Here is a 14,391-nt window from a genome sequence, read left to right on the forward strand (position 1 = left end):
AAGGTCGCCTCGAAGATGTCATGAGGAGGTCAGTATGCATAGGCGTGCACAGCTGCTTCTCAATAGCAGAGCTTTTGGCACCAGTGGGGTTCTGACTCAACCCCCTACGTAGGGAAGGCTGGCCTAGCCAGCGGGGTCCTCTGGCCCTGAAAACCGTGAGTGTTGGGTGGCTGTGCAGGGATGGGACTGCAGTGGTCCTGGAATGTGGCGTTTCTTCCCTTCCCACTGTGGAACAGCTCAGCCACTGCCCAGGGTGAGCTGCTTCTGGTTGTTGGTTTTGAGACTGGTCTCAAGTTCAGCTAAGCGGTCAGGGATGGCCCTACCCTTCCTCACCGTCCTCCCAAAAAACGGGCATTACAGGCTTAGGCACGCCATAATCCTTTGGGGGTGCTTGTTTTTACTTTTCATCTTGGTTTTCATTTTGAGGGCCTCACTAAGTTGCCGAGGTTGACCATGAACTCATTTGGTAGCCCTTGGAGACTATCTCTTAGGCAGTTTGGATTCCATAGGCCTGCACCACCTGACTCACGGTGGGCTTTTTGTGGGGTCGTTTTCTTTGTCCGGTCCTGACCCTTTCACCAGCCAACGACAACAACCGGACGAAAAACTGATGGAACAGAGGAGGTCGGTCCGACCTGCAACTTCTCTTCAGGTGTGCAGAGTTAGTTATTTTTCCCCAAGCCGAAGCATTGTCTCAGCCTTCCCACGCTAGTGGAAGCAATCCATTCCGAAGACGCAGGAGCTCAGGGTTAGATTTTAGTCCTTGTGCCTATCCCCTTGGTCAGAGCGGGCCACGAGGGGCCAGCATCGGATAGAGGGACCGTCGAATGCCTCCTCATCAGTTGTGACAAGGGCCTGTCCCAGGGTCCCTGCTCAACCCTGCCCGCGGTTGGCCGACTCTTATCTCGCCCGTGGCAATGTGGCCCGGAGAGGGTTAAGGGGGCGGGACGTGGGGCAGCCCCGCCTTAGCCGCTGGGTCCGAGCGCGCACCGGTCGTGGGCGTGGGCGTGGGGCGGGTCGGAGCGGGTGGCAGCGGAGGGCGCTGCGCGGGGCGAGCGCGGCAGCAGCGGCGGCGGCGGCGGCGCGGCCCGCGTGACCCTCTGCCGCGCCCCGTGCGCCCGCGAGCCCGCGCCCTGTCGCGCCGGCCCAGCCGCAGGATGCGCGCTCCGCCGCTGCTGCTGCTGCTGGCCGCCTGCGCGCCGCCGCCAGTCGCCGCTGTGGACCCGACGTTGCCGGGTTGGGAGCCGGCCTCCGACGCGCCCTGGTGCCCCTACAAGGTGCTGTCCGAGGGCCCCGAGGCGGGCGGTGGGCGCCTGTGCTTCCGCAGCCCCGCTCGGGGATTCCGCTGCCAGACGCCCGGCTGCGTAACGCTGGCCTCGGCGAGTGGCTCGCTGCGCGCCCACGTCCTGCGCAACCGCAGCGTGCTGCTGCAGTGGCGCCTGGCTCCAGCCGAGGCGCGCCGCGTGCGCGTCTTCGCGCTAAACTGCTCGTGGCGTGGCACCTACACGCGCTTCCCGTGCGATCGCGTGCTGTTGGGTGCTTCCTGCCGCGACTACCTGCTGCCGGACGTGCACGACAGCGTGCGCTACCGCCTGTGCCTGCAGCCGCTGCCGCTGCGCGCCGAGCTCGCCGCCGCCCCGCCAGAGCTCGCCGAATGCGTGGAGTTCACCGCCGAGCCGGCAGCTATGCAGGAGATCGTGGTGGCTATGACGGCGGTAGGCGGCTCCATCTGTGTCATGCTGGTGGTCATCTGCCTGCTGGTGGCCTACATCACCGAGAACCTCATGCACCCGACCTTCCGGCGACCCAGTCTGCGCAGGCAGTCCTGAAGCCCAAGGCGACCCGCCCACCAGGGTTCCATCTGCCCAAGTGCGCTGAGACCCTAAGGCCCTCTCCTTGCTTTTCTCTCATTCCTTCTTCCTCCTAGGATCCCCACGGAGGGCCTAATGGAGACTCTAGCCCACGCAGGGATCTTGGCATCATCCCACGACCTTGCCAGCCCCAGCTGGGTATCTGCCTTCCAGACTCAGGCCTCAGACTGGCCCATAGGCATGGGCTAGAGTGTCAGCTGCGTCCAGGGGTCTTCCCCTTCTCCAGGGCCTTTGTATGTAGGGCCGGGCCAGAATATACATTCCCTTCTGGCAAGAGCCACTGGCACGCAGGATCATCAACCTGAACTTTCATCCCGTGCCAGGTTGTCGAAGCTTGGCCGTGATCGTTGCTTGGTCACGTTGTGCTTTGCAGGTTGGGAGAAGTGACCTCTGGAGGCCGTACCCACCCCACCTTACCCCAGTGGGCTTAGGTTAGCTTTGTGCCTTAGTATCTCTGGCCCACTGCAGGAGCCACCCATCACCCTTCAGCGTCCATGGGGGCCGTGGCCCTGTGACTGGCTGGCTTATGCATGCTTTTGGCCAGAGTCCCATTGAGGACACACCATCCCTGAGACTTTCAGGAGCCTGGGGCCAGGGTTCCCAGGTCCTGGTTTGTCTTCCTATGTGGGTGTCCGAGAAGCCAAGAGCCATGATGTAGCTCAGCAGGCTGGGCCCAGCGTCCAGCCGCTGCATCCAGGGGTGAGTGTCCTCCGCCATAGGAGGCTGGGGGTTCACCCTTTCCTTTCGCTTGTACTGCCTTGATTAGGACCTTCCCAGGGTGGGGGTGGGGCCTGGGAGGACAGCTGGAGGGATCCTGAGGGCTGAAGGAAAGCTGCCAGCCTTGTCCAGCCATACCCTTAACTGTGGTCTGGATCCCAAGCCTCAACCAACCTCAGAGACCTCGGTGGCCTCGGTGCCACTTCCCTACCCTCAGCCCGGTCTCATACTAGAGCCTGAGCTCTGACCCCAGTGATGTCACCCCCTCCATCTCCACGGACAGGCTGGCCTTGCCTACCTCCTGGCAGACCGGCCCCTTGGTGATCTCTGAGCCCGGGCTCTAACCACTGGACCTGACCCTGGCTAGTTTCCCTCCAACTCTCACCCCAGCGACCATGATGACCTGAGCCCTCGCTGGCAGCACCTGTGCCCTACCTCTCTGTCTTCGCTCTGCCCGCTCCCTGTGAGGCACTGGTCAGTTGACAACATCTAAATGTCCATCACTCTCAGACCAAAAACACTGTCTGGTGTGTTTCTTTGGGATGTTGGAGGGAAGGTCATGGGCAAGGGAAGGGAAGGTGAAATCAGCTCCTCTAAGGGCCTCCAGCGTTAGTCCAGTGGCTGGCCTTAAACCTTCTTCCACTGGGCGTGGGAGGTGGTCAGCTGACGTTACAGTTCCGGCAGGAGGACAGGCAGGGTGTCCGTAGCTTGCTTGTCCTCCCTCAGACCTTGGAATGGCATCTCTCTTCCTGGGCCAGCTGTGTTGGGCGGGGGATGTGGAGGTGGGGCTGGCAGTGGTTAGAAATAGCCTCAGCGTAAGATGATGACCCACTTGGGCTGTGACAAGCAACATTTAGGCAATTCTGAGAGGGGATTGGGGCTTCCCTCTGCAGTGTTAAGAGTTGGGGATAGTAGGAGGCAGAAAGTGAATCTGGGGCTGCTACTGTGGGAACCACGCTCTCTCCCCACCGGGAATGTCCTTGGAACTCCTAGGCTCCTGTGACCCTGAAGAAAGCAAAAGACAGGGCTGAGCCCTGATGAATGACTCATCCAGAGAAGAAGGTTGGGGGTGTAGTGATGTGCCTAGGCTCTTCTGAGGGGTGGGGTACATAGCAGGCTGTCTAGACAGTGGGGGCAGAAAGGGGACGGGCTTGCAGTCCAGCTTCCTCCCACCGCTGTTCTTGGTGGACCTGGTGTCTTCAGCCAGCCTGGGAACTCTGGAAGTGCCCTGTCTGAACTACCTAAGCTCCTTAGACACCGTCTGATTCCAGAGCTAGGACCATGCAACGTCTTCAGGTGCTAAAGCTCTACCAGACCCTCCTTGGGCCCTCAGCATGAGTCAGCTGTAGCTCTGTTGGGCGAATGCTTTCCTGGCGATCTCCAGCACCATGTAAACTGGGCATTGTGGTAGACATCTGTAACGCCAGCACTCGGGGCATTGAGGCTGGAGGGTAAGATGCTCAAAGTCATTCTCAGCTGTGTGGTGTTAAAGGTCAAGAAAGAAAACAAACGACAAAAACCCCCAGTTTACAGAGCAGACATATGGGGAGGAATAAACTGTTTAATTATTGCTCAGGTTCATTATAACTATGCCACAGACAGAGCTCTGTCCCAGCCCAGCCTTACTCAAGTGTGTACCCTTCTTGAAATTTTCACTATGATCCCCACAAGGACATTTTACACTTCTACCCAAAACAAAACTCCCTCCTCATCCTACCGTCAAAAGCCTTAGCCTACCAGAATGACCCATAGCCATTTTCTTTGCGTGAGAGGAGTGCTTCCTCCAGAACGTCCACACAGAAGCTACAGAAATAGCTCACTCACTGTCACCAGGGCTTAGGAGGTAACATGACCTTTCAGAGAACGCAGCATAAACCCCACTAGTCACTGGGTCTTGAGCACTCCAACGTGGCTAGGGTAAATAAGGAAAGTTTTTGCTTTTGAGGTGGGGTCTTAGCGTGCAGCCCTGACTACCCTGGAGGTTGCTATGTAGACCAGGATGGCCTTGAACTCCCAAAGAAATGGGGCCCTCCAACTACTGAGATTAAGTGTGAGACTTAACCTCTTCAGTGCTGGTATCACAAGCATGTACCACCATTCCTGCCTGCCGTCTGTAGTCTTCCTCCTCCTCCTCCTCCTCCTCCTCCCATCTTTCCCTCACTGTCCTGCCCCCTTTTTAGTTTTGAGACAATCACTTAGAGCCTTGGATAGCCTCCAATTCATTAGTCAAGGATCAGTGTGACGGTGGTGGGTCTCCTTCCTTGACCTCCCAGGTGCCAAAGTAATCGCTGTGTCACCAGTCTTGATTTTTAAAAAGATTTCTTTATTTATTATGTATACAATATCCTGCCTGCCGGCCAGAAGAGGACACCAGAGCTCACTATAGATGGTTGTGAGCCATCATGTGGTTACTGGGAATTAAACTCATGACCTTTGGAAGAGCAGTCGGTGCTCTTAACCTCTGAGCCATCTTCCCAGCTCCAGTCTTGATTTTTATATAGTGCTGGGTATCAAACCTAAGGTTCTGTGTGTGCTGGGTAAGCATCCCAGCGTCTGAGCTACGTCCCCATCCCTAGCTGGGTTAGCATCCCAGCGTCTGAGCTACGTCCCCATCCCTATTTTGTAGTTTCTAGTTATAGTTTCAACTTCTCCGATCTTCTATTCTAAAATGCATAGTTTACCATTAATCCTATCAATCACCTTTTTTAAAAAAATCATACACATAACATGTATCATAAAAGAATAAGTCGATAAACTTTATAAAAATTTTTTTAAGATAGGCTCTGGGTTCAAACCCGTAATCCCAGCAAGCTGGAAGGCGGAGGCAGGATGATTACAAGTTCAAGGCCAGTCTTCGCTACACGAAAATGTTGCGAACACCAAAACACGGGGTTGGTTGAGGTGGCTTGCTGGGTAAAGCGCCTCTCGTGCTTGGTGGCCTGGGTTTCATCCCCAGGCCTCACACGGTGGAGGGAGTGCCCCAGCCAGGGTTGTTGCCAGACCTCCACATGTACATAGTCATGGGCACACACACAAAATAAAGGGATATAAAACCCAGTGTTTTCAGTTTCTGCCTATTGCCAAATGTGGTGATATATTCCCATAACCTCATCACTTAGCAAGCTGAAGCAACAGGAATGCTTTGAGGCCAGTCAGGATTACACGGTAAGACCCTGTGTATGCTAGAGATTGAACTCAGGTCATTGCACACGTAGGCCAAGCGCTCTTACGTCCTACCACTAAAGCCATGTCCCCATCCCCTCAGCAGTTTCTCTTTTTTCGTCCATTTTTTTTTAAAAGCAAGGTGTCTCTGTGTAGTCTTGGCTGTCCTAGACCCACTTTGTAGACCAGGCTGGCCTCGAACTCAGAGCAGTCCTCCTGCCTCTGCCTCCCGAGTGCTGGGATTAAAGGTGTGCGCCACCACACCTGGCTTTTCATCCATTCCTCATTCATTCAATCATTCATTTACTTATAGAGACAGAGTCTCATTATGAAGTCATAGCTGTGCTGGAACTTGCTTTATAGACTAGACTGGCCACAAATTGACAAATCCTCCTGCCTCTGCCTCCAGAATGCTGAGGCTAAACTTATGAGCTGCCATGCCTGGCCCTTTGACTTTTTCTTAACCCAAATGTGAAGAATTTGCACCGATAGACCGACAGACAGACAGACAGACAGACACACACACACACACACACACACACACACACACACAAAATCTGGGCATAGTGGCACATGCCAGTTATGAATTTGAAGCTAGTTTGGGCTTAACAGTGAGGACATGCCCTAAAATTCAAAATTCAAAACAAAATGAAAAATCCATTTTCTTTTTTTTTTAGGTTATTATTTTATTTTTATGTATGTGAGTGCTCTATCTGCATGTACACCTGCACACCAGAAGAGGGCACCAGATCTCATTATAGATGGTTGTGAGCCACCATGTGGTTGTTGGGAATTGAACTCAGGACCTCTGGAAGAGCAGTGTTCTTAACCACTGAGCCATCTCTCCAGGCCCTGAAAAAAAATCTCTTCTCTATTCTACCCCAGACACCACTTCAGGGAAAATGGAAGGTGTGTGTGTGCACTGTTCACACACACATGCTCATGGCAGAGATACGAGGGATCTGTAATAGCCCCAGACTAGAAACAGCCCAAATACCAGTCTGCAGGTGACTGAAGTGATGTGGTATTGTCCAAACATTGAAAAGGCGCTCACTAATAAAAGTAAAATAGGAAGACTGGCAACTAGGAAGCTGAGGTGGCCACACACGCCTGTAATCCCAGCACTCGGGAGGCAGAGGCAGGCGGATCTCTGTGAGTTTTGAGACCAACCTGGTCTACGGAGGAGCATGTTTCAGGATGATCAGGGTTTACACAGAGAAATCCTGTCTCAGAAAAAAGGGGTGGGTGGGGCATGGGGCAGGCTGGAGAGATGGCTCAGTGGTTGGGAGCATTGACTGTTCTTCCAGAGGACCCAGGTTCAATTCCTAGCACCCACATGGCAGCTCACAACTGTCTGTAACTCCAAAATCTGACACTCACAGAGATACAATGCACATAAAATAAAAATATTGACAGTAAGGACCAGATGAAGAAGCACTGGCAGTGCCTGAGAGGCCAGGATTTCAAGGTCATCCTCAGATATATATTGACTTTGAGGCTAGGTATGCAGATTACAGCAGCAGGACGCACTGATACCCCTGTCTGGAGAGTAGTGGGCCATCTGGAGAAATGTCTGAGGGCTGGAGAGAGAAAGCAGGGAAGATTACAAAGTGGTATGAAGAAAATGTTGAAGTTGATAAATCTGTTAATTTTACAGGTTTATCTTACATCTAGAAGATACCAAGTTTTATGATTTAAATTCTCTACTTGTGATTTATTAGGTTAGTTGTCTTATTCTGGCTATTAAAAGAATGTCCTAGCCAGGCCTGATGACACTTTAATCCCAGCCCCCAGGAATTGGAGGCCAACCTGGTCTGCAGAGTGAGTTCTAGGCCAGCTAGGGCTGCATAGAAGAGCCATGCAGAAGTCCGTACTCACTATGGAAATAGGTCTGTTATCTGTGACTGCAAATGAAAAGGGGTCCTTCGTCATAATATAAGGAGATTCTGTAAGGTATAAAAGCATCCAGAGAGCCTGGAGTGGCAGCGCACACCTTTAATCCCAGCACTTGGCAGGCAGAGGCAGGCGGATCGCTGTGAGTTCGAGGCCAGCCTGGTCTACAAAACAAGTACCGGACAGTCAAGGTTAACACAGAGAAACCCTGTCTCCAAAAACAAAAACAAACAGACAAACAAAACCCTTCAGAGTATTCTTAATCCTTCTATTTTCTAATGACTCCCCAGTTTCACTTTCACATCCTCGGTGTGGGAAATATTCCTTAGCCTTTTGCCCCTCTTACAGATTTTTTTTTAAACACACAGTCTGTATCTGCCAGGTGTAGTGGTGCCGGCCTTTAATCCCAGCACTTGGGAGGCAGACACAGGTGATCTCTGAGTCTGAAGCTAGCCTCATCTACATAGGGAGTTCCAGGACAGCTATAAAGTGAGACCCTCCTTGAAAATAACAAAAAACAAAACAAAGTCAACTAAACAAACTAGAACCCCAAATAAAACAGCAAAAACAAAAGCATTCACTCCGGGCCACAAGAATTTTAAAATAATAAATATGGCAAAAGTGGGGAACGTGCCCTCATTCCTCCCTCACACCCTCAAGTCCTACAGAAGCAAACCCATGTTTATTCATACTGTGCACCTGACCATATCAGAGGCGACCCTAGGGATTATTAGCACCTGGTTTGTAACAGGACTGAAGACTTTAGCATAACTGATGCCATGTTTGAGATGCCATTCTGCCCTTAAAACCTTCCAGAGCCTAGGCCTCAACACCTGCCAAAATGGAAACAGACATGGTCCATAGTTTCAGGAAAGTCCTCAAGTAAAAAGCCCCTAAATGTCCTAATATTGCTTTTTTTTTGCTTCTGTAGTCCTGCTTCTCGCTAACTGTGACAACCAAGATAGCTTTGTACGTAGGCAACAAAGAGCTGTGAGGCTCAAGGCTACACAGTTTGGCCAAGTTCCCTGTGCAGCCTCCAGGCAACAATAAAAGCCCTTCCTTTTGTTGGCTTTTAGAGTATCCGTCTGATAGTCTCTGGTGGACTCACAACAGGGTCTCAACCTTTCCTCTCTCAGAAACACAAAGACAGTTGACTTCCAGGTCAGTGAGGGGCGGTTCCCTAAACACCGAGGCTTCTGAGTTTCCTAACTTCCTCTCCACCTGTTTTTCACCCATGCCTAAGATCTGTTGTCACAGGTATTCAGACATGGCCAACATCCATGTCCTTGGATTTCATTCTGGAGACGATGGGTGCATTCTAGCGAAATCTGCGACTTAGTGACTCGAAGTTCCCTGAAAAAAGCCTCCTCTTTGTTGAAGACCCTGCATACTGAGGAGCTGGTCAGAGTGCTTCGGTTATGGAAGGGACAAATGCTGCAGATGATTGACGGTGTGGGTTACCCTGTGCTATCCTTCCCTCTCCCCTTTGAATTGGGCTCTAGTTCAGTGGTAAGCTGGGCTGGGTGTGAACTCACTACGGAGCACAAACGCATGATTCTCCTGCTGCAGCAGCCGGAGTGGCAGGATTACAGGCATGAGCCACCACACCTGAGGTTAGTTCCGTTAATAGCCGTTGGGTATCAAGCTCTGATCTGACCTAAGGTCTTCAACTATTAGTAAAACCTTTGGTATATTACAAACCTAGCGGACAACTACAGATAACCTCGAAGCTTACAAGCCTAAGGGTAATATCTGAAACGTATAGATTTTCCTGCCTTGAGGTAACCGCCTATCAGGTGCTCCTACCGACGTGCGGGTAAACAGACCAGTTTATGGGTCTTTTGTTCTGTGGCTATAAAAGTTAATGAAACTGCTTCCATAGTGAAATACGCCTGTCGGGGCAACCTGAATCCCTGTGGTCAGGCCCGTGATCATTTATACCGAGCTCAGAATACATCTTTAAGGCCTGTGATCATTCATCAAGCTCAGAATACATCCCTAACTTCCGTTGGAGCAAGAGCTATGCTTTGCGTTCATATTTCTCACAGCTTTCCCCCTTGGCTGTCAGCCTTCACTGTTCTGTGGTGGGTCATTGCCGTTTGCAGCCTCTGTGAAAGCACAGCAACCCCCCTCCCCCCCAGCAAACTTCTCCAAGTTGCAGCACTACAGATCCCTGGGAGAAGTAAGGACACTCACTTCACAATATGAGCTTGGAGACCTGGAATAGCAAAAGTAAAACAGTTTATTTCACGGCTACAGGTGACAAAATACTCACCAGCCTAGTTAGACCCTAAAAACTCAAAGGCTAAAATTCACACACTTCAGCTAAGTATGTGACCTTCAGCTGAGATAAGGGGCACAGGTGAGCAGCCTTGGGGAGATGGGCTTAGGACAGCAGCTAGGAATTTAGAGTGTGACTCTTTCCTGCTGACCCTCAGCATAATAAAATATATTTTGTTACACCAACTACACGCATCTACCTTCCTTCTTGTGACAATCTCATAATGAAAATGGACCATAATGGTTTATTTCTTACACCCCACACCTCAAGAGTTCTCAGAATGTCCGAGCAGCCAATCTAATGCCCTTCATTTTTCTTTCTTTCTTTCTTTTTTTCTTTTGTCCTGGACTTGGTTTGTAGACCAGGCTGGCCTCGAACTCTCAGATATCCACCTGTCTCTGCCTCCCAAGTGCTGGGATTAGAGGTGTGCACCACCATGCCCGGCTCATTTCTTTTCTTAACCATTTTGTTGAGATAGAGAGGAAAGGCAACAAGGCAGGCTATAAATCTACCTGTGTTTACACCCTGAGTTCTTGCATTAAGAAAGGTGTGGGGAAAGAAAGAAAGGTGTGAGCCACCACGCCCAGCCCTATTTCTTTTTTTACCCTTTTTCTTTGTTTTGTTTTTTTCGAAGGGCAGGGCTTCTCTGTGTAGCCTTGGTTGTCCTGGACTAGCTTTCTGGACCAGGCTGGCCTTAAACTCTGCGGTTTTTGTTTTGTGTGTTGTTGTTGTTTGTTTTTTGAGATAAAGCTCTCACTAGGTAATCCAGACTGACCTCCAACAGTGAAACGATTTTCCTGCCGTTTTCCCGATTAGCAGAACTAGAAGAGCCCACTACCTCGCCCATATTTCCCTATCACTTAAAATGCTAAACTCTGAAGAGCGCTCCTCCAGGGGAAGTGACGTGACTTTGTAAGTGCCCTGAACCTGAGAAAGAGATACTCGTTACAGACATAAGGCATCAACAAAGAGCTGGAGCACAGGTGCCTCTCCGAATCTGGCGGAAGGAAAAGCTGGAGGAAACAGGACCGAGAAATCCCCCAGCCAGAGACCGCGGAAAGGTCTCCGCAGCTTCCCGCCAGACAGCTTCTGATAGTGCGCAAGTGCCGCGCCCAACCGAGCGCGTCATCAACGGCGACGGCGCTGCAGGAGTCCTCGCACGCATGCGCGACGCACCCCGTCCTACTCGCCGGCTCGGAAGTGTGACGTCAGGGGCGCAGGCCTCCGCCGCTGCGTCCCCGAACTGACGCGTCGCCGTCCGGTCGCTCTCCGGAGCCGCTTGCAGTGCGGGCCCAGGGAAGCGGGTGGACCTCCCCGGCGCGTTACGTCGCCCTCACTTCCGTGTCGCCGACTTCCGGCCGCCGCCATCTTCCTCGCGCGGAAGCCGGCTTGTAGGGTGGGCTCTCCGTGGCGAGCGCGGTGGGTAGTGCGTGCGGCCGGTGCCATGCCGTCATCGCCGCTGCGGGTGGCGGTGGTGTGCTCGAGTAACCAGAATCGGAGCATGGAGGCGCACAACATCCTCAGGTAGTGCAAGCTCCGCCCGCCCTGCGCCCCTCCCCTCCCTCCTTCTCTTCCCACAGATTCCGGTCCAGACGCCCGACCCGGTACGAACGGGAGGTCGGGCCACCCGGACCCCTCAGGGGAGGGGATCCGGGCGCGCGACGCCCTCTCGGAGGAGGGTGAGCGTTTACAAGGGAGTCGGTTTCGGAACCGAGACATTCAGTCGTCAGCCCCCGGGAATCAGCCCTAGAGATGGCGTGCTGTCCGCGTGAGACAGCTCGCCGCCCCTGGGTAACCCGGACGGCGAGGCCAAGGTCTTCTGCGACGCGAACGGCGCCCGACGGTTGTCTTGCCCGTGTGTGTGGCCGGGCTACATAAACTGCAAAGCTCTCAGCACAGTCAAGAAGGAACGAGTCCGGAAGTAACGTGACGTCAACGCCTGCAAGTGCCATTCACAGGCCACCACCCCTCCCACCCCCATAACTCTAGTCGGTCACTTCTGGAACACACCAATTCACTCGGTACCCTAACCTCATATTTCCTTATGAAATCACCTGTGTCTAATAGGGCATCCCTCCTTTACAGTATTTTGTCTTCAGAATCTCTTTGACACAGCGAGAAACCGACACATGGCGTTCAGATAAAATGTGTTTTTCTCTCCGAGTTAACTATTTGTGAACTTTTGAAACTTTTATGAATTTTATTTATTATTATCTTTTCAAGACTGGGTCTCTCTGTGTAGCCTTGGCTGTCCTGGACTCGCTTTGTAGACCAGGCTGCCTCGAACTCAGATATCCGCCTGCCTCTGCCTCCCAAGTATTGGGATTAAAGGCGTGCGCCACCACGCCCGGCTCTTAATTTTATTTTTTTAACAAATACACATAGACACAAACAGGGTCTCTATGTAGTCCTGGAACTCGCTCTGTAAACCAGGTCGGCCTCAAACTCAAGAGACTGACCTGCCTCTGCCTCCCAGTTGATGAGATTAAAGGTGAGCTGCTTGCTTTGACATCACTCCTCACCTCCTCGCTTTTGTTGGTATTACTAATAGGAGTTGCCACCATACCAAGCGCTGTGTGCTAGTTGTTTATCATCTGCAAATCCTAAGATTTTGTTCTTCCTGTAATGTTTACCACAAAGAATAGTGGCTCTCAACCGTCCTAATGCTGAAACCTTTTAATACTGTTCTTCATGTTGTGACTCCCAAGCATCAAATTGTCTTTTTTTTTTTTTTTTTTGCTATTTTGAGATAGGGTTTCTTTATGTAGCCTTGGCTCTCCTGGACTCACTTTGTAGACCAGGATCTGCCTTCCAGAGTGCTGGGATTACAGGCCTGCATAAAATTATTTTTGTTGCTACTTTATAACTGTAACTCTGCTACTTTTCTGAGTCCTGATGTAAATATCTGTGTTTCAGAAAGTCTTAGATGTAAGGGTATTTTGATCCCCAAGGGGTCATGAGCCAATCCCTACATAGACCATAGTCTTTCCTTAGTAGCTTTGTTTTGTTTTGCAGGTGGTAAGTGCTTTCAATCTAGCAGTTTGGCCTACAAAGTGTAAAGCTAGCACGGGCTCTAAGACCCATTTAACTTGAAGCTTTAGCACTCCTCTTTCAGCCTCCCAAATGCCTGCGGATTTAGATGTAATATAATGTATTCTGACCTTTTTATTTTATTTTTTAAATACACTGATTCATGTTAATGAATGAAGGTAGCTATAAAACTCACTAATCTGAGAGGTTCTATGCAACCGTCCATTGTTTTTTATCATTCATCATTAATAGACATGGAGATTTTAACTTCCTGGTGCTGTGTAAATATCTTCGCATACGTTTTGCTTACTATTTTAGTATAAATTTCTAGAAATGACATCATTGATCCATTCCAGTTTTCAAGGGTGCTTTCCAGAATAGGGCATATTGACACAGCTCCCCTTGCCTCTCAAGCTCAGAATTCTTTGTCTTTCTTTCTTTTTTTTTTTTTTTTGGTTTTTCGAGACAGGGTTTCTCTGTGTAGCCTTGGCTGTCCTGGACTCACTTTGTAGACCAGGCTGGCCTCGAACTCACAGCGATCCGCCTGCCTCTGCCTCCCGAGTGCTGGGATTAAAGGCGTGCGCCACCACGCCTGGCGTCTTTCTTTCTTAAGACCTAAAATAGAAGCACATTTTACTAGGTACACTTCAAGAAGACAGGTTAGGTGGTGGTGGCCCACACCTTTAATCCCAGCACTTGGAGGCAGAGGCAGGTGGGTCTGTCTACAGAATACGGTCCAGGACAGCCAGGGTTACATACAGAAAGCCTGTCAGGTGGTGGTGGCACACACCTTTTTTTTTCCAAGACAGGGTTTATCTGTGTAGCCGTGGCTGTCCTGACTTGATTTGTAGACCACTCTGGCCTCGAACTTGGCCTACCATTCCTCCAAGTGCTGAGTTTAAAGGCTTGAGTCAACATGTCTGGCTGGTGTCCACACCTTTAATCCCAGCACTTGGGAGGTGGAGGCAGGTGGATCGATGTGAGTTTCAGGCCAGCCTGGTCTGCAAAGTGAGTCTAGAACAGCCAGGGCTATACAGAGAAACCCTGTCTTAACCACCCTCTCCCTCAAGAAAAAAAAAAAAGTTGGGTGACTGCTAGAGTTTCTAAAAGATAATCGTTAGAGTTGGACCAGGGGCGGCGATGGTGCTGCACGCCTTTAATCCCAGCATTTGGGAGGCAGAGGCTGGTGGATCTCTAAATTCAGGCCAGCCTGGTCTACACAGAGAAACCAAACGGGCTGGACCTCAACTGGAGTGCTGCCTGTTGCAATCTTTTGTTGTGTTTTATTTACAGATTGCTAAGGCAGAGAGGTCTAACCCTTTAATCGTATTACTAGCCAGACTCTGGTTTCGTCTGTAGTCTGAGCCACCCTAGGTTACATTTCCAGTCCTGAACATTATTATTGTTTTTTTTTTTGCTTGCATGTATGTTTGTGTA

General features: G+C 51.1%; 2 protein-coding genes across 2 annotated transcripts in view; both read left to right on the plus strand.

The window, feature by feature from the left end:
- Positions 1-1,157: 1,157 nt before the first annotated feature.
- Fndc10 (fibronectin type III domain containing 10) lies at positions 1,158-2,355 on the plus strand. Its single transcript, XM_051171779.1, has one exon. It carries the CDS (start codon positions 1,158-1,160, stop codon positions 1,827-1,829), a length of 672 nt encoding a protein of 223 aa, XP_051027736.1. The 3' UTR covers positions 1,830-2,355.
- Positions 2,356-11,178: 8,823 nt separating this feature from the next.
- The window catches only part of Ssu72 (SSU72 homolog, RNA polymerase II CTD phosphatase), a 35,052-nt gene continuing 31,839 nt past the window's right edge, over positions 11,179-14,391 (plus strand). The window contains exon 1 of the mRNA XM_051171219.1: positions 11,179-11,448. Coding sequence (XP_051027176.1) covers positions 11,369-11,448 — 80 coding nt within the window. The 5' untranslated portion in view covers positions 11,179-11,368. The remainder of the gene's footprint in view (positions 11,449-14,391) is intronic.

Source organism: Acomys russatus, chromosome 29 (genome assembly GCF_903995435.1).
Source record: "Acomys russatus chromosome 29, mAcoRus1.1, whole genome shotgun sequence".
NCBI lineage: Eukaryota > Metazoa > Chordata > Mammalia > Rodentia > Muridae > Acomys > Acomys russatus.

Coding starts and splice junctions, on each gene's coding strand:
- Fndc10 (XM_051171779.1), top strand. CDS start 1,158: ATGCGCGCTCCGCCGCTGCTGCTGCTGCTGGCCGCCTGCGCGCCGCCG.